This window comes from Ornithodoros turicata, chromosome 7 (genome assembly GCF_037126465.1).
Source record: "Ornithodoros turicata isolate Travis chromosome 7, ASM3712646v1, whole genome shotgun sequence".
NCBI lineage: Eukaryota > Metazoa > Arthropoda > Arachnida > Ixodida > Argasidae > Ornithodoros > Ornithodoros turicata.
In genome coordinates, this window is record NC_088207.1 from 18,382,144 (window position 1) to 18,409,774 (window position 27,631).

General features: G+C 44.7%; 2 protein-coding genes across 2 annotated transcripts in view; one reads left to right on the plus strand and one right to left on the minus strand.

Moving 5' to 3' along the window:
• Window positions 1-25,057, minus strand: part of LOC135400272 (ankyrin repeat and SOCS box protein 13-like) — a 41,159-nt gene extending 16,102 nt beyond the window's left edge. The window contains exon 1 of the mRNA XM_064632055.1: window positions 24,909-25,057. The gene's annotated coding sequence lies outside the window, so the exon portion shown is untranslated. The remainder of the gene's footprint in view (window positions 1-24,908) is intronic.
• Window positions 65-27,237, plus strand: LOC135400271 (uncharacterized). Its single transcript, XM_064632053.1, has 7 exons — window positions 65-156; window positions 3,248-3,392; window positions 10,241-10,317; window positions 11,540-11,698; window positions 19,291-19,416; window positions 22,673-22,757; window positions 26,168-27,237. The coding sequence occupies exons 2-7, from the start codon at window positions 3,289-3,291 to the stop codon at window positions 27,159-27,161; spliced, it is 1,545 nt and encodes a 514-aa protein (XP_064488123.1). The 5' UTR covers window positions 65-156; window positions 3,248-3,288; the 3' UTR covers window positions 27,162-27,237.
• Window positions 27,238-27,631: the final 394 nt, after the last annotated feature.

Sequence of the window (27,631 nt, forward strand, 5' to 3'; positions counted from 1 at the left end):
GAACTCCCTCGGTGGGTCAAGGGCAGAAAGTGTGAGGAGGAAGAAGAAGAAGCATCGGCAGTGCACGCATGTCCTTACGTGGGGAAGACAAAGGAATACGTAGTGGTGTGCCATTGCAGATACGTCTTCAGTGAATACATTGCAGCGAACCATTTGGTAAGGACTGACTGTACAGAGTAGCTGATAAGACCGTGGGTGCGGTCATACGCCATTCGCGGTGGTCGTGGAACAGACGATCAAGAGTTAAGGACTCTTTAATATCTGCATGATTGACTGGTGATAAGTTTCGTGAGAAAAGAAACGTGGGGGGATCCACATGATGGCAGATGGAAAGACTGAATATCGCACAGGCAGCACGTGAATCAGTGTATAAACAGAACTTCACCACATAGCACGCTCATAGCCAAACATCATTCCGAATGATATCATTCTGTGTATTGATTTGTTGAAAATGGGAGGAGGCGCCTATCTGGGACAGATTATCTTGTCCCAGATAGGCGCCTTCCCCTTGTTTTGAACAAATCAGGACACAGAATGATATTATTTGGAATGATGGTTGGCTATGAGCGTGCTATGCGGTGAAGTTCTGTTTTAACAGTGTACTGGGATGTCGGGTTTCACATTTTCTTATACACTCCTAAGAGTGAACTTCACCGCATAGCACGCCCCTAGCCAACCATCATCTCGAATGATATCGTTATCTGCTCCGATTTGTTGACAACGGGAGGCGTACGCCTTTTCTGTGACACTTATGCTGTTTATAGTTTCACAAAAAAGGTGTGCGCCTTCCGTTTTCAACAACTCGGGGCAGATAACGACATCATTCGAGATGACGGTTGGCTAGAAGCGTGCTGTGCGGTGAAGTTCATTTTTAAAAGTGGAGGAGAAAATTCAGAACACTGAGAAGGTAAGGCCTGTTCTTTAAATATCCTCTTATCAGGTTGAAGTAGGAGTTGGAAGATAGTCAAAGATAGCGTCCAGTGCATTTGATGAGTGGAAGAATGGCAACACGCCACAGTTCACATTGGCCGCCACGGTGTGAGAAAATGAACTTCAATTTTTGTTTCCTCACTGCCACGTGAACCAGTCAAATCTAGTTAATGAGACATTCCCGTTGCTGATTCGTTGAAAATGGCTGGCGTACCCCTTTTTGTGGCAATCTGGATATGTGATAATTGTCACAAAAGGGCGTACACCCTGCTGTCTCCTCAAATTAGAAGCGATGGTTGTATCATTCGGCGTACTGGTTGGCGCAGATCGTGTTATGCGGCGAAGTTCTCGTTGTAATGTCCAAAACACGAAGTACAGGTTTACACCAATGAGATAATCGTCTGTTGCCGCTGTTCGCTATACAGGGTGTTTCACAAAACGTGCCATTCGGACTTTGTAAAAAAAAAACAGGGCGACGGGAAAATACGGGGTAAACGGCATTTGTGTGGCAGCTAAATTTGCCACCTTGCAAAAATATTTTCATTTGATTTTAATTAAAAGAAATTGAATTTCTTTAATTGGAATCTAAAATTTCCCAAGTCAACCTAACGTTTTTTTTTATTACAGAATTAGAGAGCCCGTAGCGAACTTAGTCAGATCCACCAAGAAATCCGCTCGATATTGCAAATGGAACTGCCCAAAAAAAGTCCCGAAATTGAGGCTTCAAAGTTTCGGGTATTCAACGGCGCACCAAATCAGTCGCAAAGATGCGTGGGGAGGAGGACATGCTCCTGCCCCCATGAAAGATAGAAGGTCGAAAAAAAAAGAGGGCGAAAAAAAAAAAGAGGCGGAATCATTTTTTTTTTTTTTCGCGTATGAACGTATGGCGGAATGTCACCCGCCTGTTATCGGCGCGTCTTGTGCTGCACGCCGGTCTGACGATAAATTCTTATAGCTTGATGCTGGCAGGAGCATGTCCTCCTCTCCGCGCATCTTTGTGACTGATCTGGTGCGCAGTTGAATACCCGAAACTTTGAAGCCTCAATTTCGGGACTTTTTTGGGGGGCAGTTCCATTTGCAATATCGAGCGGATTTCTTGGTGGATCTGACTAAGTTCGCTACGGGCTCTCTAATTCTGTAATATAAAAAAAAAACGTTAGGTTGACTTGGGAAATTTTAGTCCAATTAAAGAAATTCAATTTCTTTCAATTAAAATCAAATGAAAATATTTTTGCAAGGGGACAAATTTAGCTGTCACACAAATGCCGTTTACCCCGTATTTTCCCGTCGCCCCGTTTTTTTTTATATAAAGTCCGAATGGCACGTTTTGTTAAACACCCTGTATATGTAAGTGAAGCGTCGCAACCCTTTCAAGACACTATGGTATAAAAAGCACGATGATTTCCCCACCCTCTGGTAAACGGGAGCGCAAAAAATTTGTAAACATAATCTAAACTGAACTTCTCTATACGTATAACGCTGAAGGCCAAGCGTCGGACAAAACGTCACTCCTGATTTGTGGAAAGCACCGGGGCACACGTGTTTTTGTGATGGTTAACATGACGACACGAGTGTCACAAAAAAAAAAAAAAAAGCGCACGCCTCCCGTTTACAGCGGATCAGGGGAAAGGAAGAGTGTCATTCGGGATGACGGTTCGAAAGGACCGAGATACGAGGTGAAGTTCTTCTTTAAGAGTGTATAGCTACCGATACTGTGGAAGAATCCCTCATGAGCTTCGTGAGCTGGTTGAGTTCCCTTACAAAAATGTTTAATGATTTTTTGTTGAAAAGTCAATGACTTTTGGCATCAGAGCCATCAGAATTTCTGATGCATCTTGTGACGAATTTCTGATGAATTTATGTTTAGAATTTGTCGGTCTTTTCTGATGCATACTTGATGAGTGAGTTTCTCATTGGTTTATGATGTTTTTCTGCTAAGTTTTCAATGCTTTCCCAATTAGTATATGATAGGTTTCTGATTAGTCTACGTGCAGTATTTCTGATGACTTCATGCTGTGTGGCGATATTGCCTACACTGCACGCATCACGGACACAATAAAAATAGTACGTACATCACTCATTAAAAAGTTAATGTAAAAATTCTGTAAGGTTGTTGATGATAATGTGATGTCAAAATACATTAGACCTTGCATTTCTGTTGTATTTTTGATGATTTATTATGGACTCATCACAGGCTCATCAGAAACTTCAAAACCATTTTTGTAAGGGTTACTTTGTAGGGAGTCTTTCAGGGTATACCTTGCGGTGACAAAAAAGAAAAGAAACATATTGACGTGTGTTGATTGTTCGACTACAGTGCGGAAACATACACTGTGTATAAGCTGGAGACCGTGGCGCATGCCAATGCTGGGTGGAGGAAGGAGACCCCTCGTTTTCATGATCACCATGGCGACGCTATGCAACTTCGGCCACACACACTTCAAGGAGGAAAGGCCGCTGCAGTAAGAGATACCTTTGCTCTATATTGTGACGAATAACTTTTTATCGTTCAAATACGTTTTCTATCAAACATAGTTTTATGGTTGAGAGAGTTTTGCGCTTGGATGTCTTGGGTGTCTTTCGGATGTCCATACAAACAGATTCCTCCACACTCTATGAAAACTGAACTTCACCGCATAGGCATATGTGGTGAAGTTCATTTCTAAGAGTGTAGGGTTATCGCTTCTGATTCGAGGAGAGAGGGAAGCGTACGCCCTTTTTGTGTCAATTAACATGTATCCAAATTGACATAAAGCGGCGAACACCCTCCCTCTTACTCCGAATCAGAAGCGATAACCCTACACTCTTAGAAATGAACTTCACCACATAGCACGCTGCTAGCCAACCATCATCTCGAATGATATCGTTATCTGCCCTGATTTGTTGAAAACGGGGGGCGTACGCCTTTTTGTGACAATTATGAACAGCATAAGTGTCACAGAAAAGGCGTACGCCTCCCGTTCTCAACAAATCAGGGCAGATAACGATATCATTCGAGATGGTGGTTGGCTAGCAGCGTGCTATGCGGTGAAGTTCATTTTTGAGAGTGTATCATTCGTGGCAATGGTTGGCGCAGAGCGTGCTATGCGGTGAAGTTCAGTTTTTAGAGTGCATAAACAAGCACGCATGTGCCAAATCCAGTCCACCAACACTGTGCACCCAAAGCTCTTTTGACATTTTCGGACACCATAGGACTTCGATCCTTACTGTGAAGGGGCTCATTATTTCATTCCCCACATCACCATCAGCTATGGCAGAGCCGTATATTAAAAGGGAGTTTGGCCATTGGGAGGAGTCACAAAAAGAGGCTCGACTTGTCAATCACAGTTTCGCTCCTCTGATTGGTTTGCTTTTTACCAGGGGGGTCGCCATGACACCATACTGCCACCCAAAATGGCGACGAAAACAAACGCAGTGAAGCGGGGATTTCGTGACAAAAAATTTTCACAGATTAACCTGATTTTACGCTGCAAATGTACATCCTAATATAAGTTTCTCGTAAATCAGTTTCATCTTATGCTCATCCACTGATGTCTAACTGAAAATAATACGTTTTGTCGACGTGTTAGGCCTAGTGAACACGGCGATCACAACGAAACCATAACAAAAACGGCGCTGTGCTGTACAATCTTATATTTAATTGCTGGATTTCATGGATATAAACACTCTTGCCTTTTATATTCAAACTATTCATGTAGATTTGTTTTAAAAACATACCGACGACAGAATGTGTCCCAGCAGGTGGTTCTGCCGGCAGTGGTGCAATGACGGAAGCAGACGACAACTCCCGACGTGCCTTACGCTCCCTAGGTGGCGCTCATCAAATTTGCACCAAAAATCCACTAGTTCTGCGGGTTGCGAGAAGTATCCATTTCAATCCCATCCAATCCACTTGCCACCCAAAATGGCGCTGCCCATGTTGGATACGGGGACAAATAGTGAGGATAGGTTGATTGATAGCACCCCATATTTCAGAACTCTGTTGGTCGTAAAGCTGAAAAAGTGGGTGGAGCTTCAGGTATAGGCATGACCCATTAATGGCCAGACTCCCTTTTAATATACGGCTCTGAGCTATGGGGCAGAGTAGCGCCCCTGGCGATGAAACTCCCCATTCATCATCTTAAAAACAAGTTGTTGTTGTTGTTGTTACGCATTTGCCTACACATTCTAAAGACAGAGCTTCACGACATATGATATGACATAGCACGCTCCTATAATCAATCACCATCCCGAATGACAACGTTCTCTTTCTTGATTTGATGAAAACGGGGGGTCGTACGCCATTTGTGTGGCAACCGCATAAGTAAAAAATAGCGTAGCCCCCCCCCCCCTTCGTTTTCAGCGAATTATGGGAAAGAACGATGTCACTCGGGATGATGGTTGGCTAGAAGCGTGCTATGCGGTGAAGTTCTGTTTGTGGAGTTCGTCGGGGAGAGCAAAGCGTTAGAGGGGTCGTTACGACGCCCACTTCTGTGTGGCTAACAACGGTGAGCTGATCCTGCCATTACTGCCCCCCCCTCTGTAGAGTGTACATCTTCAAAACAGAGGTGGTGGTGGTGGTGGTAAACCGGTTTGCCGTTGTTGGCCTCACGGATGTGGGCTGCGTCACGACTGTAGCCAGGATGAGATGAGATGATGTGATAACAGATGAAGGAATGAAGACAGCCGGAAGTTACGATCTAAGGCAGACACTGCCAGAGGTGATGAGAAGTCCGAGCAGTGCTCATAGCCTTTGAGCGAGGCCCGATTCCTGGAGAAAGCAGACGAGGCTGTGAATTTTGGAGTATCTTTCCGTGAAAGCGCCTCTGGGATGTAGGCTATCACCCACCGTACAATTCCTGCAATGGCCAAGGTATTTTTCCCGCACCGCAGCATATGCACCGCAATGCAGTAGGATATGTTCGATAGTTTCAATTTGCTGACAATGTATGCAGTTTGCGTTGTCTAGAGAGCCAATCTTGAGTAATTGTGATTTAGTGAAAGCGCTTCTTGTTCGCAACCTGAAGAGCAAGGTCTGTGCACTGCGGGAAAGACCTTTCAGTGGGAGATCAAGTCGACGATTTTCCAAAACAGAACTTGACCCCATAGCACGCTGAAAGCAAATTATTGCCCATAATGATAGCGTTTTTACTCCTAATTTGTGGAAGGCGCAAACCTCTCGTTTTCAACGGATCAGGGGAGAGAGCGAATTCGGAATGGTGGTTGGCTAACAGCGGGTTAAGCATTCAGAATTATACTATTGGCTCTGTTTCCTGGCTTGCTGATGACGAGAAGGCATACACTCTTAAATATGAACTTCACCACATAGCACGCTCCTAGCCAATGAGAGGCGGAGCCTATTCTGTGCCGTGCATAATGACACAAAATAGGCTCCACCTCCCGTTTTCAACAAATCTAGGGCGAGAACGTTGTCATTAGGGATGATGGTTGGCTAGGAGCGTGCTGTGTGGTGAAGTTCATTTTTAAGATTGTACGCTACCTTTGCAACACTGGGTAGATGTGACAGAAAAGGCGTACACCTCCATTTGTCAACATCAGGACAGGGAACGATACCATACTGAGTACTGCTGGCCAAGGACGTGCTATGCGGTGTAGTTTTGTTCTTTTGCTCCGTATGCTCTAAAAACTCTTACAATATACTCAATACCGACCATAGAATGGAACCGGCATCACTTCTGGGTTGAGGAGAGATCGGTGCGTACGACTTTTTGTGCCTAAATTTAAAGTGCCACATAAAAAAGCATTCACAACAAGACATGAGAGATGTCATTTGGATTTATGGGTGGCTGGGACCGCGTTATGAGCCGGACGGTTCTGTTTTGTTTGTTTGTAGCAAAAACTTTGTATAGCAAAAATACAATTCTGTTCCCTTTTTAGCTCCGATGTGGTAGGTTTATACGGCCCGGATCCGAATTAAAACTGGACAAGCGTATGGGCAAGTATAGCTTCGAAGTAACTTCGAAACAGCAATTCCCCACAACGCGGTCACTTATGCGCGGAGGAACCAGTTTGTTCCCCGTGACGCTAAATGCGTCATAACTGAATGTCCGTCTTGCGTAATAATTCCGAAAATTTAGGCACTAAAAAGGATGGAAATAGGCAGGCATTTAGGCCCGAAAAATACCAAAATAGGCAATAAAAAGCAAAAATAGGCAGGTTAATGTGGTACGCTCTTTGGCTTTCTTGGTGTTGGAGAATGCTATATGAAGGAAAACTTGCTCGTTTAAAGGCTACGGTACCACAAGCCTTGACATCTGGTACACGAATGCTGAGGCAGCCGAGAAACACGTTATATTGACTAATACTTTTAGTTTTCCGCCCTCGAAGGTTTTGGAAGGCTCAGAGAGGCCTAATCTGTGGATCAAATCTGCGCATAAAGAGGAACAAAAGGCAGAAACACGAGTAACGAAAAGCAAAATGCAGCACTCAGCGCGAGTCTGAAAACCGCACTCGCACTTAGACTTCTAAAAAAGGCTCTTATGGTGTCTAAAAACGTTAAAAAAGACTGCAATTCAATACAGTGGATAAAAAGGCAGGCAACCCCAAAATGTCGTATTTAGGCGTTTCTAGGCATTTATAGGCAAATGCCTAAAAATCCGGCCCCTAGTAATAATTGAACCTCTGTATGCAATAAAGGGATAAGTCGAAAAATCCCGAAATGAGAAACGGGGCCTGATATGATTGTCCGTCCCATTGACACACATGCATTTCCCGTTTTTTACCATGCTGTAGCGGGCCAACAAAGCGCAATAAGGTCCTAAGTTTTCATTGGCAGGTGCATACTGGTATCTAGATATCACTGCAACAAAAATAGTAAAAAGAGGATAAGTCGACTTATCCTCTTATTGCATACAGAGGTTCAATTACGGAACATGAGTTACCTGAGTTTGTCTACCTGAGCTTAACAGGAGAGCTTCACCGCATAACAGGCTCGAGGCCAACCAGCGTTCAGAATTATATCGCCCTGTCTCCTGATTTGCTGAGGACGAGGAGCGCACGGCTATTTTAAAGCACTTCGTTTTTCGTAAAACGATGATAGCGGAAACGATATGATAGCGGAAAGACGTACTACTACTGTTGTCAACGTTCAGAAGACAGAAGGATATATCATTCTGAGTGCTGCTTGGGCCTCAGCATCTTATGCAGTGAAGTTCTTTTATAAGAGTGCGTGAACAATAAGTTTCATGGTCAGAACACTTGCCGACGAAAGATTGAAATAATGGCAGTCGTCCAAAAAGGCAGACGGCGGCGGGACTTCTTCTTGATTGACAGGGCAACGGTATTGCCTATATTGCACCACACACTGACACGACTCTTCACTCAAACGAAAAGGACAGCCGTACTCCCTCTCTCACACGTTCTCTTAGGCCTCATCTCACACACATATACAACATACGACGGGGGATAGCGACTACTGCTGAACGCGATAAAAAGTAACCAAGCTGAAGCTGAAACACACGTACGGCAAACACGTACAGTCCTCAAGTGGAACGGCATACTTTGAAATCTATATGAAAATTCGCTGATCTCTCGCTATTATTTCTCAATCTTGCGAGCCCCCCGAGACGACGGCAGGCCGACGCTCGTTGTAGCACCCTACTCAGAACGGCTCTGCTTCCAGTCTCGTGTTGTTTTCATACGCTCCAGCGTCATCGTCAGTAATTTCCATCACGTTCACTTCTGAATGATTACTAGTCAGGCCTCCTTTCCGCTGTGTTATAGTGACGTTCCTACACTCTTAAAAATGAGTTTCACCGCATAGCACGCTCCTAGCCAACCATCGTCCAGAATGATATCGTTATCTGCCCTGATTTGTTGAAAACGGGAGGCGTACGCCATTTTTGTGACACTTATGCTGTTCATAATTGTCACAAAAAGGCGTACGCCTCCCATTTTCAACAAATCAGGGCAGATAACGATATCGTTCGAGATGATGTTTGGCTACGAGTGTGCTATGCGGTGAAGTTCATTTCTAAGAGTGTGTACAGGCCTCAAGTGGAACGGCATACTTTAAATTCCATATGAAAATTCGCTGATCTCTCGCTATTATTTCTCAAGCCCCCGAGACCACGACAAGCCGACGCCCGTTCTAGCACCTACTCAGAACGGCTCTGCTTTCAGGCTCGTCTTGTGTTTTTATGCGCTCACCTCATTGTCATTAATTTCCATCACGTTCACTTCTGAATGATTACTAGTCAGGCCTCCTTTCCGCTGTGTTATAGTGACGTTCTTATACAGGGTGTCCCAGAAAACGTGTCATTGAATTATAATAAAAAAACTACGCCACCTAGAATCATGCGATCAACAGCATTTGTTCTTATTAGGTTTTTGCCACCTCCTAATGTGAATGTCATGTACTCCAAGTTTAATTATGTAAATATTTGCGAACTGAACTCGGAAATTTGCCAAGTAAAGGTCACTTTTTTACCCCACAAATATGAAGAGCGTGCCGAATTCACTCAAATTCATGATAATTCACAGTGATAGTCACGAGCCATCCCATCGGAAAAAATAGCCGAATATCATGCTTTCCGGAGCACCGGACCATAGCGCGCGATGACTTTTTGAGCGCAATCGCTCGCAGTGCGACGAAAGGAGGTTCCGAAGCCAGCCCCTAGAGTGATAGTAGAAAAAGTAACAGCTCCTAAAATTGGGAGAGGGAAAGCATTATCCCAGCGAAAGTCGGACGTGATAAGCCGTGCCTGTTCTATCTCTTTCTGCGATGTCGGGGAGGGCTGGGTTTCCAACCTCCTTTCGTCGGACTGACAAAGATTGCGCTGAAAAATTCATCGTGCGCTATTCTGTGCGACCTCCGTAGAGCATGATGTTCGGCTATTTTTTCCGATGGGATAGCTTCTGAATATTCCTGCCAATTATCATTAATTTGACTAAATTAGACACGCTCTTCACATTGGTGGGGTAAAAAAGTGACCTTTACTAGGCAAATTTCCGATTTAAGCACGCAAAAATTTGCATAATTAAATTTACGTTACACCGACATTCACACGAGGAGGTGGCAAAAACCCAGTAAGAATAAATGGCATTGACCGCATAACTCTAGGTGGTGTAGTTTTTCTATTATAATTCAATGACACGTTTTCTGGGACACCCTGTATAGATTACACGGCATGTCGATGCACGTCAACGTATTTCGAGGGACGTGCCACACTTTCGGTTTACAATGCAGTGTACTGGCTATACTGCATAATGAGATACCGCCATGGCCAGTCACGGAAGTCACGGCCAGACTCGGAGGATGTTTATGCTGATTTTTCTCACGGGGCATGCACGACTTTGTCCTGTTTTACAGGTTCAAAGAACAGTCGAGGCACTTAACTCCACATCCTCAAAAGCAACAGGACGAAGACAGTTCTACTAAAAGCGCAAGTAAGCCTTCTTGTTGGCTAATGTTGCAACCGCAGCCTTCTCGAGCCAACTTCCCCCACGTGAAGTATAAATGTGAAGCGCCCTCACCACTTGTTGAAGCACTAGCAGAAAAGGATGACACGCTACGACCAGTGGCGTAGCCACGGGGGGGCTAGGGGGGGCACGAGCCCCCCTACCTGCCACGGACCGACCCACACAAATCGTGCAAATCCGAGAACATAATACTATATGTGTGTGTGTGTGGGGGGGGGGGACCGGTGTGACGATCGCGAAAGTTCTTGCAGTTCATGGCGTCTATCTAACAAGCACTCTTGAATGGTTTTCAAAGTATGAGCTTTTCAAAATACTTCCAATCTCGTGACACCACCTCATTGGTCATGACAGCCTATACATGTAATCGTACTGTGAACGTCTAAATCAGCTATTTTCGTTCCTTTTTTTAATCCTCAGTTTGCAGTGTGCACAAGTATGTGTGTGTTGTCGACACAGGATCAGTGGGGGGGGGGGCGAGTTTTCGTATCGAGCCCCCCCCCCCCTACCTTGGAGGTCTGGCTACGCCACTGGCTACGACCAGTTTGTCTCTGAGATAGGAGAGAGGGTAAAATGTGGGTAAAAAAGCACGCGACGAAGTGTCTGTCCACTCACAAGGCAGCAATGAGTGGGTATTCGTAGACTGACATGGGCTCCACAGAAGGAACCATGCGCACTTCACCTTGAAATGTTGCCCCTTACTTGGTTTAGGGACCAATGAGGTCGCCCCAAGTGCAATATGAGAAAGAGCAAAACTGGAGAGCTGCTGAGGCAGCTGACCAATACTTGCATAGCGTATAGCCAGGAAAAAAAGAATTGCAGGAATATTGCTTTATTGAGCTTATTACCTTAATATCTTAGCTTATTTATACTTAGATGCAGGATTTTGCAGTCGCGAGATAGTTTTTATTTTATCGGTTGAGCCCGGGTGCCGCCGCCGAACTTGTCGTGTATCTGTCGCTTATCGCGTGATATGGTATCCCGCCTTTACTGTACCCTGCCGGTGAATTAATGCATTTAAGGAAAACTAAAGTCGCAGAAAGCAGCAGACGGTGTTGCTTGAGAACATCACTGACGCGTCTCTAGACAAAGAAACAAACAAAGACTGTAAAACATCATATGATAAGAGGTTTAGAATAGAATGCTTTTACGATGTCGTACAACCTCACAAAGCCTCCTTTTTCCTGCGTAGTATTGGTGATGTACGGGAAGAAGTGCACGTCGATAACAGAGTGTAGCATTCAGTTGGGCATGACGTGCGCTCCAGCCAATTCCACCAGCGATTCTGGGACGTGTGTCTGCACCAATGAGAGACCCATCTTCGTCCCAGGGATACAAAGATGCGTTATCGGTGAGAGATTTATTACAGCGTCTACTTTCACATCGATCCAGAGATATCTCTCTGGTCTTAAAAGTGTTGTTGTATATGATATGCTGTGATGTTGAGGTTGAACCCGAATGAAGAGTTTTGTACACTCTTAAAAATGAACTACACCGCATAGCACGCTCCTAGCCAATCATCTCGAATGATGTCGTTATCTGCCGTGATTTGTTGAAAACGGGAGGCGTACGCCTTTTTTGTGGCACTTATGCTGTTCATAATTGTCACAAAAAAGGCGTACGCCTCCCGTTTTCAACAAATCAGAGCAGATAACGATATCTTTCGAGGTGATGGTTGGCTAGGAGCGTGCTATGCAGTGAAGTTCATTTCTAAGAGTGTAGTTCAATGATAGATTTTGCAGTACGATGATGAGTACAGCGCGGATAAATATGCACTAAGTCATAAATAAATATAAATAATATTTATATATAAATAAATATAAATAATAATATAAATACGCCTACCACTTGCACTAAAAATCTGCGACGCATGTATATGTATGCGCAACGTTTTTCGCTGTTCTTGTGGTATATGAATGGAATGTGCGGAATGCATATTTGACAAATTTTGAGCATTTTATTAGGGAAAATGATCACGCGACAAAATGAAGCCGCGTTGATTTGGAGCACACAAGAAATAAGACTTGCGCAACAGATATAAAGCGTGCAGCTCAAGACTTCTGCCTTCGCTATTGTCCCACACAGGTTAAAATGCAAACACCGCCCGTCAGTAATACCGGTAAAGTAAGCGGCGAAGGCCAAGTACGGCCTTTCCACCACGCACGCGAAACGAACCTACTCTGACGCCAGGCGGGGGCGCGAACCTCGAGCGCCGAGTTGGAGAGTGGAGGCCAAACATAACACCCCTCCTGAGTATGAAAAATATTCGATTCTGAACAGAATTTTCGCGAAAGAGGACCTAAAGTCTTCCAGAAACCAGCAAACCCTACCTTAAATGAAAGAACACGAAAGCTCTCGCACCTGACCGCACGAAAATATGGGAAAATATGCTATATGCGTGCATTTTCATTGGAAACATGCTATAACGTGCAAAAATACATTTATATATGCACCATAGAACCCTACCTCCCTACCTAGAACCCTACCTACCTAGAGCGTACTCTACTCTACTGGAAAGCGCTACAATCGGCCACAAACTAAGGCGAAAAGCCTTTTTCTTCATCGTCCAGATACGAAACCTATATCCTTATTTGGCAGTGAAGGGAGTGGGAAGGTCCGCTGCCAGCATCATCTACACAAAATGCCTTATTACTACCCGACCGCTACGCGGAGACATTAAGAGCCATTCAATCACATCCATGACTTCAGTATACCAGCTGCCATCAGCCGACCCGGGAAGCCTCGAAATGTCGGGAAACTCAATGACAAATTGCGAGCGACTTCGATCGATGTTTGAAAGCGACCTCGTACGTGGGATAAGATTTTCAATGCCTGAAAGTGTCGGCGTATTTTTCATTTTCAATGCGATCGCACCGGCAATAACAGAGGACGACTCGTGGCGGTCTCACGCTCGAATTGTCGCATTCGCGCTTCGTAATTACCTCTCGGAATGGGATTGAGTATTGTGACGAAGCACTTCGTTCGTAATACCCGAAGTAAAGCGTTTGTCTATCGATTATTAACGTCAAGGCAAAGCGAAACATGAAAGGAATGGGTTATGAAGACGAGTTGCAGCAGTAACGAGTGTGCGTGGTACGGAAAACAAGAGTAGGAAAACAATACTCCTTAATGCTCTAAAACAGTGTCATGTAGACAAATGGTGTCCGAGGGTTTAAACCACCGAAGTCGTGGTGCACCTAGTTAGTGTATACTTAGAAGAGGGAAACAATAGGGTGAAACACTCCTCCACCATGTAAAGTTCCATAGACCCCCTCCCGTTCTGTGTACGCTCACAAAACAAAACTTGACCGCATGCATAGCACGGTGGAGGCCAACCATAGCATATAATGATACCGTTATCAATTTTGATTTCTGGAAAGCGCTGCCTCCTAGAGAGTGAAACTTGCCGTCCTTTCACAGGCAAGCCTCACCCCGTTTTCCTCTACGACACTCTAGTCAATACTCTACTCGACTGGAAAGCGTACCCCAGGCATGCACACTAACTTATTGGTTCATAATTGTCGGGACACTGGATACCGGTCCTCCAGAGGACCATGTTTACCATTATTCTTCCAATAATTGTTGCAGAATGGGAATATAAGTCCAAGATTGCCAACCAGTCGATATTGACTGGTCATTGGAAGTGCGGTCGCCATATAGCCAGCAAACAGGCGATATTGGCTGAAGATGGGCAAGGTGGTCTTCATATAGCCGAGGACCAAACAATATTGGATCGAAGCGGGCAATACGGCCGGAATTACAGCCGGCGACCAAACAATACTGGCTGAAAGTGGGCAATGTGGTCTACATATAGCCGTCGGCCATAGAATATTGCCTGAAAATTGGCAATATAGTTTGCATATACAGGGCGTTTCACGAAAATCCCCCGGCTGAATAATTCGTGAACAGGTGGCGCCATTGAAGAAATTTCTTTTTGGTAAACATTCTTGGGACATCGGCCATGAACTGAGTAATGTGCGGTTCATTTGCATACGCTCACTAATTAAATAAACATCCGAACTTTTAGCTTTTACTTCGCACGCTTACGGAACCTCTGTTTTACGCATCGGGACCTTCAGCGAAAAGTATTCAAAGAAAAAAAAAACGCATCGGCACTTAGTGATTTTTCCGAGTAATTAATTTGTTTCGGTTTACATATCTCTTGCGCGGAGCAGTGCACCGATGCGCTCTTTGGATCAGCTATCCGGCTGTCAATTTCGTGTTCATCCGCCTGGTTCACGCACGGGGACGACGGAAGATTAGGAACAGCCGCAAGAGACTCTTCGGTAGTCGTTCGCAAAGCGACTGGTAAACAGCGCTTGCGCTTCTGTCGTTCCATAGGTGAGATAGCATGCTCTTATCATGGATGATGACGAATGCGCCGCCAGCACTGTGAACTAATGGGTACACTCTTAAAAATTAGTTCGCCTTTTTTGTGACACTTATGCTGTTCATAATTGTCACAAAAATGGCGTACGCCTCCCGTTTTCAACAAATCAAGGCAGATAACGATATCATTCAAGATAATGGTTGGCTGGGAGCCTGCTATGCGGTGAAGTTCATTTTTAAGAGTGTACGTGAGCAAGTAACAAGTAAATTACGTAAACAATAACTAAAAAAAATACATGAAAACTCGCGCACTGACTAGACAGTGAGAAAGTAAACGACGTAGACAACTTGGCCGAGGCAGACCACGATTTTTCGAAAGTTCGTTAATTTCTGGGCGTTTGAGGCTTACGTGTTTGGTGTCGTCCCTACACTCTTAAAAATGAACTTCACCACATAGCACGCTCCTAGCCAACCATCATCCCGAATAACAACGTTCTCGCCCCTGATTTGTTGAAAACGGGAGGCGGAGCCTATTCTGTGCCGTGCATAATGAGCACAAAATAGGCTCCGCCTCCCGTTTTCAACAAATCTAGGGCGAGAACGTTGTCATTCGGGATGATGGTTGGCTAGGAGCGTGCTATGTGGTGAAGTTCATTATTAAGAGTGTAGTTGTGGTCCTGCCTCGGTCAATTCTCGTTGTTTACAAATGGCCCTGCCTCGTGTCTGAATGAGAGAGTAAGTGAGAAAGATAGAATGGAAATAGCGTTGTTTGATTGTCCGTCTCCCCTGTACTTGAGGCACTCTACAGTCTAACCACAGCTTCACCGCATAGCACGCTGTACGCCAAACATTGCCACGAATGATAGGGTTATCGCTTCTGATTCGAAGAGGGGGGGGGCGTACGCCTTTTTGTGGCAATTTGTATTATGGGAATGCCTTCCTATCTCCCCGACCACCCCTGCCCATCCTGCCCATGGAGGAACAGAAGAAAGGTCAGTCAAACATCAGACGGTTTATTGCATACCTTGACAGAGTAAGGCCGCTCCCTCGATCGTGCCGCTCGCACAAGTTCCTCTCCCCACCTCCCCGCTGTTCCTTTTTACCATGACCTGTCCTATTCCCTTTCCACCTTTTGGCGGTGGCGCCCTCCCGTGGCGGCTCCTTTGCCTTCGCTGCCTTTTACTGGCGCCCCCTGTAGTCTCCACAGTATCTAGGAAAGTTGCCACAAAAAGGCGTACACTCCCCTCTCTCTTCGAATCAGAAGCAATAACCCTATCATTCTTGGCAGTGGTTGGCGCACAGCGTGTTATGCGGTGAAGTTCTGTTTTTAGAGTTTATGCACTGGTAAAATAGAACTTCATCACATAGCATGCTCCTATAGCCAACCACCATTACGAATGATATCATTGTGTCATGATACGTTCAAAACAGGGGCAAGAGCCTATCTGGGACATGCATGACGCGTCCCAGATAAGCGCCTCCTCACATTTTCAGCAAATAAGGACACAGATGATGTCATTCGGAATGATGATTGGCTAGGAGCGTGCTATGTGGTGAAATTCTGCTTTAACAGCGTAGCTCAAGGGAAACGGCGTGCTGATGTGGTGTAGCAGTTGAACGGGGATCAGAAGACCCAGGTTCGATTCCTGGTGTCAGCACCTCTTTTCCCCTGAGCTAATTCGAGGAAGTAACTCCGTGAGACGCGCTTTTGAGGATACCTTTTCTCCGGTTCCGCATGTCGGCAGGAACGCAACTGCAACAGTGCATACTACCAGTCCAGCCGTAAGAGGTGATACGGGCGATACGAACGAGGAATTGAGCCTTAGTGGAAAGGCTCCACATTGTTGGCGGTGGCCGTCACGTGGTCTTAGGAAGGTGTTTCGGCACACAGAGGGGTAGAAATCGTCCGACCTGCTGTAAGAGGACTGTGATACCGTCTAGCAAGTCTCCAGTCTTACAAAAACGGCTGTTGAGATTTCTTGACAGAATGGCGTAAATGCAGGCTAGCTGGTGGATGAACTCCATGATAGGCAAGCCTGAGCGATGCTGTCTTGCTGGTTTTGAGCCTTCGTGTTTGTGTTTGTTTACGTGTTCTTGCCCATCGCTCAGGCTTGCCTATCATGGAACTGTTGAGATTTCATTGAAACTCTATTGGGCTTCTTCGACAGGCATTGCAAACTTTTAATTGAAAATTCATTTAGTTGTAATTGAACCTCTGTATGCAAGGGGAAAAGTCGAAAAATCCCAAACCGAAAAAAGAGGCCTGATCTGATTGTCCGTCCCATTGACACACGCATGTGTGTCAATGGGACGGACAATCAGATCATGCCCCTTTTCTCCCGACATTTCCCGTTTCTTACCCTCCTGCAGCGGGCCAATAAATTGCAATACGGTCAAAAAAATTTTCTTTGGCAGGTACATACCGATATGTTGATGTCATTGCAGCAACAATAGTAAAAAAGGACGAAGTAGACTTATCCCAACAGTGTGGGCAAGTTGGTACATCACGAATGGGAAAAAAGAGCGCGAAAAACTGGACAGTCAGAAAAGACACGTACACACGGGGAGCGCTGCCCATGAGTACAACTTCTGTGTCTGTCCAGTTTTTCGCGCTGTTTTTTATCATGCGCAGCGGTTTTAAAAAGCAAAAAGAGAGCAGCATAAAAATGTCATGACCCCTAAGCCCAAAAAGCTCAGTTAGCAAGGCATATGCAGCAATGACATTTCCTTCCTAAGAGAAAACTGATAACTAATATCACTTGTTTGCGAGCTTCCGCGAATCCGAGAGTCTTGCTCGCCTCTGAGTCAGAATGGAGGGTGAGGCGCCTCAACTGTATTTGATTGCGCATAAAAACAATAATGAAGTGGGGAATTAGTTGGAGTATTAACTCACCACCAAGATAACGTCTACGTTTCTAGCTGCTTTTCCTTTGAGGCTTTCGGGATAGCCTGCAGACATGTACAAAATACAGCGCAAAGGTATTTAAAATAAGATACTAAATTCTCCACGTAAAAAGTATTTAAAACAGAGTACAAAATACTCAAAACTGAAAGTAATTTGAGTAGAGTACTAAATACTCTAAGAAGTATTTATGACACTCTTTAAAGAACGTAAGTATTAGCAGTAAGTGAAACGCGTATTCTGAACGTGGCCAATCAAATGAAAAGAATAAGGTTCATCCGCCATACTTGTAAGCATTGTCCGCCATAAGCATTGTTGACTGTTAGTTGACTGATTAGTAATGTTTGGTGAACTTTGGTGAATTCAAGTAAACTTTAGTGATATGTTCTGAATCCTGTATGTCAGCTCGGGTTTGTTTGTTCGTTCATTTGTTTGTTTGTACGGGGGGGAAAGGAGGAGAAATTGAACTCATCTCCCGACGTGTTCTGCTACTCGTAACATAAATCGGCTCGGATCTTTCAACATCTGGCGCGTGTTTGTTGCTTTGGTGACCAAGGAAATAAATGCCGGGTTTCTCTTGTACCTAATCCCCTGTGGATTCACCTGGAATATTAATAGGAACCGTTTGCTGACGAAGGAGTCGGGCTAATGACAAGACAGGCCAAGCGTGGGACCAGCCTCTTGCACGGGAAAATAAGTGACAGATGTGCGAATCCCCCCCCCCCCCCACAAAAAAAAAAAAGAAAGAAAAATGGGGTCAAGTCCCAGTGAGCTGAAAATCTGGACACTGCGGGGAAGTGTGCTGGATATGGCTTCACGAGGAAGGAAAGTATCTTGAGTACTGAGTAGCAAATACTGAAAAAAGTATTTTAAATACTTCAAAAATACTTGTCGGAAAAAATATTGAGTAGGGTACCAAAATAGAGGAAAAAGTATTTTAAAATACGGCATTTTGAGAACCTACTCAGGGTACGTACAAGTCTCCTTAGTACCTCCATAGCAAATTTTACCGTAAAACTATGGATGAACACGTAAAGGATCAACGCCGCAAGCAATGAAAAATACTTTTTATACTTTTTATGTCAATAATATCGCACGCAATACAGTGCATGTATGTTGTAACGAACCGTGAACTTATGACACAATTATCCAGCTCAACACTGTTAAAGCCCAACAGAAAACCAATAGTAACTCTGCAATAAAGTGCGTATTGAGAACCGTCCAATAAAAATTATATCGAGGGCTTCTTGAGCCAACTCAACACAGTGAAAACTCAACAGAAAAGCAATAGCAACTGTGCAATAGAGTGTGTATTGATAACTGTGCAATAAAAATTCTATCGAGTGCTTCTTGAGCCTGCTCAACACAGTTAAAGCTCAACAGAAAAGCAATAGCAACTCAGCTCTATAGAACATTGTGCTATAAAATTTCTATTGAGTTCTTTTAGAGCTAATTTAGCTTGATAATAATAATAATAATAATAATAATAATAATAATAATAATAATAATAATAATAATAATAATAATAATAATAATTTGAGCTCACATTGATGTTTTATTGAGTTGCTGTTAACTCAAAGTGAACTCAACAAGATGTTCACAGAAATTCAAAACTCATTATCGTAAGGGATCGAGGTGTCGGAACTGACGGACGCACTATGGCTTTGCATGATTCCTACTTTGGTGTGTTCTGCGACCTTTACACTTTACAGAGCGCAAGCTGGGTTCCAACTGTTCATCGCCCGACTCATGCACCGACTCATTTACAGTGTGCCATAAAGGCACCTGTGTCTGCGAAGATTCGCACGAAGTCAGAGACGGCTCCTGCATTAGCAAAGGTGAATATGCTTTCGATCTTGATATGGTTAATTCTCTTCTTTATTATTTCACATTTAGTGTCAGCCACTAAAGGTTTTTAAGTACCTGCTAGTAGCACCATTCTATTGTGGTTTAGTATTGCACAAGGACGTTTGTGGGTCTTTAATTATTTCAAGTGTTGGTAGTTTGTTGAACAATGTCTGTATAAACACATGCTGCTGGTGCTGAAATTAGGGCGTCGGGGCCTTGTCAAGTTGCTTAAGCAACTTTTTGCCCTGCCGCCTTCCATGTACATAATAGCTCATGGTAAATAAAATTCAATTCAATTCAATCTTCCCTGTGCGCGCGTTGCGTCTCGAGCATTATTTTCAGTCTTTATAGTCGTTCAGGCAGGAATACAGTCGTACTGACATACCCCACCACGAGGAGATATCATTACGAGCAACGGACAGCGAAAAAAAAAAAAACGGGTTCTGCAGTTCGATGGTGTACGTACAGAGGGCATATCCGACGGGTGCTACGCGCCCTAAGAAAAAAAAAAAAGTGGTAAGATGGGGAGTAATTGCAGTTTTAGTCCCCTAGACTACAACTACTCCCAATTTTAGTTCCCGTAACCCCGAAATTTACTCCCCAGGACTGTAAATTGTCACTGATAACTTCGCAAATGGTCTTCCGAATGCAACAGTCTCGTCTACGTGCTCTTGGTCAATTTGATGGCATACGGCTATATACAGGGTGTCCCAGAAAACGTGTCATTGAATTATAATAAAAAAACTACGCCACCTAGAATCATGCGGTCAACAGCATTTGTTCTTATTAGGTTTTTGCCACCTCCTAATGTGAATGTCATGTACTCCAAGTTTAATTATGTAAATATTTGCGCACTGAACTCGGAAATTTGCCAAGTAAAGGTCACCTTTTTACCCCACCAATATGAAGAGCGTGCCGAATTCACTCATATCCATGATAATTTACAGTGATATTCACGAGCTATCCCATCGAAAAAAATAGCCGAATATCATGCTTTTCGGGGCACCGGACAATAGCGCGCGATGACTTTTTGAGCGCAATCGCTGTCAGTGCGACGAAAGGAGGTTCCGAAGCCAGCCCACAGAGTGATAGTAGAAAAAGTAACTGTTCCTAAAATTGGGAGAGGGAAAGCATTAACCCAGCGAAAGTCGAACGTGATAAGCCGTGCCTCTTTTATCTCTTTCTCCGATGTCTAGGAGGGCTGGGCTTCCAACCTCCTTTCGTCGGACTGGCAAAGATTGCGCTGAAAAATTCATCGTGCGCTATTCTGTGCGACCTCGGTAGAGCATGATGTTCGGCTATTTTTTCCGATGGGATAGCTCCTGAATATCCCTGTCAATTATCATTAATTTGACTAAATTAGACACGCTCTTCATATTGGTGGGAATAAAAAGTGGCCTTTACCAGGCAAATTTCCGACTTAAGCTCGCAAAAATTTACATAATTAAACTTACGTTACAGGACATTCACATGAGGAGGTGGCAAAAATCCAGTAAGAACAAATGCCATTGACCGCATGACTCTAGGTGGTGTAGTTTTTTTATTATAATTCAATGACACGTTTTCTGGGACACCCTGTATAACTCAGGCAACTTACCAATTTTCCACCCACACAGAGTAAGAAACAGTTAGCGCTTCTCTCTTTGCAAATTCTGCCCTATGTATGTCGACTTTTTTACGCTACAAGACTTTTTATCACTCGATATATCACGGTTGACGGTTTCATTCAAAGTAGTTTTATGCCCTCTTCATGGAGACTTAGAACAGAGCGTGAAATGCAGTCTCCACTCTGTGACATTCATTTACTGCCGTGCATTTACTCCCGAAAGGAACTATTTGTTGTAGCAATACATTTTGTCCCCAAAAAAGAGTAAAAGTGCTCCTTTTTTTCATAGACTGCACCACATCAGTGGTTTGGTGTGTGTGCACAGGGGCTTGAACTGTGCGCGTTCTAAGATGAATGTTGCGACACAGTGGGATATAACAAAGCGATCATTCACGCTTAGGTGCACTTGAGGTACCGCGTCCTTCTGTTCAAACAAATGTCTCGCGTTTATAGCTACAGGAACCGCTCCAGCTTGTGTCCGGTTACATAGCAAAGCTATGGCAAACGGTGTCACGTGCGTGTTTATACTCAGGGTTGCCACAGGAAGTGTTGGAATTAAGTCCGAACACAGCTATTCATAGCCTAAACACATAACCGGTTTCGTTGTTTTAGAGCCATTTTATGCCAGCTCAAAGGGGCTATGAACTCTATCAGACTAGGCCGCCGACTGTGTCGGCTCCAAACGGCGATTTTAACTTGTTAGCTGTGACAGATGAATCTGATAGGTTCGTATCTTCATTACATATGGCACGCTGCTAGCCAACCATCATTCCCAATGACAACGTTCTTTCTCCAGATTTGCTGATAACGGGAGGCGGAGCTATTATGTGGAGCCATTATGTTCTGCATTTTGGCTACAAAATCGGCTCCGTCTACCGTTTTCGACAAATCGGAGACGAGAACGTGTCATTTCGGGATGGTGCTTGGCTAGGAGCTTGCTATTTGGTGAAGTTCATTTTTTAAGAGTGTAGAGCAGAGCGTTATGTGTACCTCCGCGTTGGCGTCTGACTGGGTGCTGCAATTCTTCAAATGACGTAACAATGAATAGAGGTATGTGGATGATGGTAAGTCTACTCGCTCGTATCCGAAAAAAAGTGCGTTTTTGTATTAACGCTGCACACGTTATGAAGGAGAAGTACTGGACAATAAATTGTAAATAGAATTACGAAGCGTAGAAGAACAATATTACCCCCTCAGCACTCTATACAATGTGCGCATAATGTAATAAATCAGATCAGTGTGATGTACAGTGAACCCTCGTTAATATGACCCCCGATAATCTGACATACGCGCTTTACGACTATACTCCTGGGGAACAATGCAGTGAAACCTCTGCAAATCCCCCCCTTAATATGACAATTCCGCATTATGACCAAAATTTTCGGGAACGACCATGGTCAAAATAACGAGGGTTCACTGTAACTGTCACAACCCCCTTTTGAGCACCAGTGCAGTTGGATTCTTAACGAAACCTGCACTATGGAGCGCTGTCATCTTACAGGCTTGCTGTGGATGTGTCTGCCTGACAAAATGATGACCGGATGTGTCTTTATGTATATTTCATATTTTGATAAACAATAGCGCTGTGTTCATCTTCTCCTAACCGATGACATGCCATTGCACCCATAACTTTGTTCCAGAGTCTTATCTGTTGGAAGGATTGTTATCTTGGCTTGTGCCGCCTATCATTGCAGTTATTGTTATTTTTTGCCTTTGGCGCGCTAGGTAAGATGCCTCCTGCTTGCTCTTAGTTAGAATCCCAAAAGGGACACAATGTACTGAACGTTCAGGAGCATAGGGATGGATGGAAGGTAGTAGCATATCATTGGAACACTCCACCTCACAGAAACCCAAGAGAGAGAGAGAGAGATAAAGAAATATAATCTTCCATAGCCGGACCCCATGCACTCACACATTCAGTACATACACTCTTAAAAATGAACTTCACCGCACCGCACGCTCCTAGCCAACCATCATCTCGAAAGATATCGTTATCTGCCCTGATTTGTTGAAAACGGGAGGCGTACGCCTTTTCTGTGACAATTATGCCGTTCATAATTGTCACAGAAAAGGCGTACCTCCCGTTTGCAACCAATCAGGGCAGATAACGATATCACACGCAATGATGGTTGGCTAGGAGCGTGCTGTGCGGTGACGTTCATTTTTAAGAGTGTAGCTTTTTGCCAGGGCATCCTGATCGCAGGTTTTCAACGCATAATATTCTAAAGCCCTTCCAAAACTCCAGACACAGAACATGACCGCACAACCTTCTTCGAAGAACCGCCATGGTATTGCTATCTTTTCCGATTTTATGAAAATAGAGAGCCGTACGTCTGTTCATGGTATAATTCATTATTGTTGTTGTTGTTAGTTGCTAGAAAAGAGGCCGTACGTCCTTCCAAAGAGCGTGACAACAACAGCGTCATATTGGCGACGAGCCAAGATCCCCCTCTTACTCACTTTCTCCTGTCTTCTCAGGTTTCGCCCTAAAAGGGAACTTCGCCGCATAACACGTTGGAGACCTAACGTTGTACAGAACGATACCGTTATCGCTCTTGATTTGCGAAAAGCGAAGCTTTTTGTGAAAATTAACGCAACTGCACAAGTGCCACGAAATGGTGTACGCCTTCTGCTTTCAATAAATCGGCAGTGAAAACGATAGTTGGGTTGGAGCGTTTTATGCAGCCAAGTTCAGTTTTTAGAGTATGCGCCGTTAAAGCGGAGCAAAAAATTACTATTGCTTATCGTTCTCGCACTGGTTATCGGCTGTTGACGTAGCTTTTCTCGAACGCACAGAAAAAAAAAAAAACATCCCGGTAGTCATTGGCGTTTATCGGTGAATAGCCACAAAATAAGGATATCTACCCATGTAGAATAAACTGAACCAACCGTCGTAGACTAAAAAATGCAAGTTCAATAGCACGCCATGTGCCAACATGGGGTGGGGGGCGGGCGTTTACCAAGGAGGGCGTACGTCCTTTTCTGTCAATCTGGATATATGATAATTAACACAAAACCCAAGCCCAGACAGGAGCTCCAATCTATGCTAGACGCCGGTATCATTCGTCCGTCAACAACATCATTTGCCTCGCCCATCACAATCGCTCCCAAGGCTGACGGTTCCTTTCGTCTGTGTACCGACTACAGCATCCTCAATCGCCAGACAGATATATTCCCATTTCCCTCGAATCTCCAGATATAACAGAATATATTTCCATTTCGAATCAGAAGCGATAAGACCCTATCATTCGTGGCAATGCACTCTTAGAAAGGAATTTCATCGCATAGCATGCTCCTAGCCAACCATAATCTCGAATGATATTGTTATCTACCATGGTTTCTTGAAAACAGGAGGCGTACGCCTTTTTTGTGAAATTATGAACGGCACCAGTGTTACAAAAAACGCGTACCCCTCCAGTTTTCAGCAAATCAGGGCAGGAAATGATATCATTTGAGATGATGGCTGGCTAGGAGCGTGCTTTGCGGTGAAGTTCATTTTTAAGAGTGTACGCAATGGTGGGCCTTCAGCGTGCTATGCGGTGAAGTGCTGTTTTAAGACTGTAAGAATACATAGATAGACAACGAAGACCAGGAACCTATTTACAGATAAGCGATTTCCTTTCGTGTTTGCTTTTTCTTGGGGTGGGTGGGTTTCGAGCAATTTGCAGTTTGTTGTCCTAGGGCCACACGATGGGGGGGGGGGGGGGGTGTATATACGTTTATTTCGGAAAGGTCAGCACGACGTCACACAGAGAAGAAATGACGATAATTACCATCAATCGCCTCAATATACCATACAATGACAATATAGGTTTTCAATATAGGTTTTTACAATAGGTTTGACAATATAGGTTTTTACAATATAGGTAACTACACCGGAGCGGTGTAGTTACACCGTGGAGCCGGACGATGCGTACAGAATTCGTGCAGATAAATAGGCTGCCTTTCCAAATCGGGTACTGAAACAATGCAAAGCGATTCGAGAAAATACGGTGTGATGATGACAGTGTCCGGGAGCAGCGAAATTATCTCCTATTTACACACGGTATCAAATTGGAAAAAAGAACGGATTGGAAATCGGAGTGAAAACACAGCTACCTGACAATGGCTTCGGGTTGGCCTTAATATGACGCTTGTGCATAACTGTTCCGTCTTTGTTTTTAGTTACTGTTATTATTTTTTTCAGTCCGTCGTTATTGAACGCATCTTAATCCTGACATTAGTTTCAACGGTGCCAAAGTGTCACGCTATCCGTAACTTGTTGAGGTTCATGTTGCACAGGAAGCGGTCACATGCGTATGCCCTGCTAAACTCGGACAGGTGCAGAACAACCCCTAGCAAGGGTAAAAACAATGTTTGACAGTTTGGTTTCTTAATTCCTAATTCGCCGTTAATTTTTTTGAGAGGATAGCTTCTTTCTGTTTGGTGATCAACGGTCCTGGGGTCACAGAACAGATCATTGCGGACCACATGCGGACCACGTGTTTGAGAACTCTGTTCTAGATTAATATACGCGTTAATAGTAAGTAAATGCAAAGTACAAACTACACTCTTAAAAATGAACTTCACTGCATAGCACGCTCCTAGCCCATCTCGAATGATATCGTTATCTGCCCTGATTTGTTGAAAACGGGAGGTGTACGCCTTTTTTGTGACACTTATGCTGTTCATAATTGTCACAAAAAAGGCGTACGCCTCCCTTTTTCAACAAATCAGGGCAGATAACGATATCATTCGAGATGATGGTTGGCTAGGAGCGTGCTATGCGGTGAAGTTCATTTTTAAGAGTGTATGTAGGTGGAATGTAAAGGAAGGTTTACGCTTCAGTTACGCTTTTCGGATTGACCGGTGCAGAGCAGATGTCTACAGACGAGTTCCATCGCTGTAGGTCTGGTGGACTACGCCGTAAGCTAAAATTCTCGTCGTCACAATCGTCATATTATCATCGCATGAAAACCAATGGGATGTAAATATAGTCAGGCTAAGCACACTGCACGCGTGGCGGGTCTATCCACTGCAAGTCAAGACAAACCGTATCCATAGCCACAAAAACTCGCGGCGCCAATAACGTGCACCCGCATGCATTCGAGTAACAGACATTCCATCACCACGTCTTCTTCGTCCAAATTTTGCAGGTTCAGGAAGTCTTCTCTGAAATCACCGTCGCAGATGCCACAGTACTCGCCATCCAGACGAGGACTTCTCACCTTCGAAGCCGACACCGTGTCAGGAACCACGGCGCTGTCATGCCCAGCACGAGGGGAGTCCTTGACTTACGCAGACATTACCAACTCTGCTGCTAACTTATCCCGAGCCGACGGGGACGTTGTTGACGGCTTGTCCGTTGGCGATGAAGGTGATCTTACGGCGCACCTCAGCACCCTGGACAACAACAGGGGGTTCTCCTTGTCCGGCGGCCACAGCCCCTGTCCGCTTCCCGTCATTTCGGAAGACGTTTTCGCCAAGCGCTATCCACATCTTGCGACAGCGGGCCCTTCGCTGGATGGGAAACAAGTGTACCGGGATAAAGGGGACGAAAGTACCGCGAAGAAAGACAAGGAACACGCTTGCGGCATGGTGTCTATACGAGAAGAAAAAACGGGCGAAATTACAACTGAAGCGGGGCCTACACCTGGTGGTCATGACGACGGAGTACGTCAGTTGGACAATGTTTCGAAGCCACAGGACGCGGTTGGTAGAAGTGAAGATGGCCAAGTACACTTAACGCAAGGGGCCGATCAGCCGCATCAAAGCAAAGACAAACCTCCAGCGCCCACAATCACTGGAGCGTGCTACGAGGTTACATGGGAAACACCGGCCTTGCATAGGTTCGCAGAAATTCGTAAAGGCACGAACGACGACAAAATGCAGCCGCAACGTACTCCAGATGGGGTTTACATCACCATGAAGTGTCGTCGGCAGTTCACCAAAGTACGGAATGCTGTGAGGAGTTCAACGACATTATCGGAAGAGTCTTCAGCGACCAGTATTGATGACAGCGAGAATTGCAGTGAAAGCAGCTGCCAGCGTGACTTTTCCATGCCGGGAACGTCAGGAATCACAAGCACTGATGTGCGGACAAGTACGATGGACAGCTCAACAGTGTGTGACACGCGCTGCGAAAGATAACTGCACGGTGTCGTCGCGTCGGTGGGTTGGCGTCCTCGGTTTGAGAATAGTTCTTGAAATAAATCGTGTCTGTTTACTCGTACCAACAAAAGAATATCGCGGGCGAATGCAGTAGATGGACGGGTAGGGTAAGTGTGCAATTTCCTGTATAGCAATCACGTATATCGAGTCAGTGGCGGATCGAAAGGGCAGTTAGGCGATCGCCCCTCCCCCACTAAGAGCTCCGACAAAGAAACCGCCCCCCCCCCTCAAACCGAGGATCTGGATCTGCCTCCGTATCGAGTGGATAGGTGAACGTAAAGCAGTTGATGAAAGGATATGGACCAGGAACTGGGCGGTGTGACTCTTCTCGTATACACCAGAATATAGGTGTAATAAAAATAAACTCTTTCGTAAAAGGTGCATAGTACATTGTACCGGCCTGGGGCCGCTGAGAGTAGAGCTAGTGTTTTTTACGAGTGCCGTACGGA

Bases quoted from the DNA above. Each gene is read 5' to 3' on its own strand.
- LOC135400271 (XM_064632053.1), top strand. From the start codon at position 3,289: ATGCCAATGCTGGGTGGAGGAAGGAGACCCCTCGTTTTCATGATCACC. The intron at 10,318-11,539 runs GTAAGCCTTCTT...TTTCCTGCGTAG, and splicing joins CAGTTCTACTAAAAGCGCAA to TATTGGTGATGTACGGGAAG. The intron at 19,417-22,672 runs GTGAATATGCTT...ACTTTGTTCCAG, and splicing joins CGGCTCCTGCATTAGCAAAG to AGTCTTATCTGTTGGAAGGA.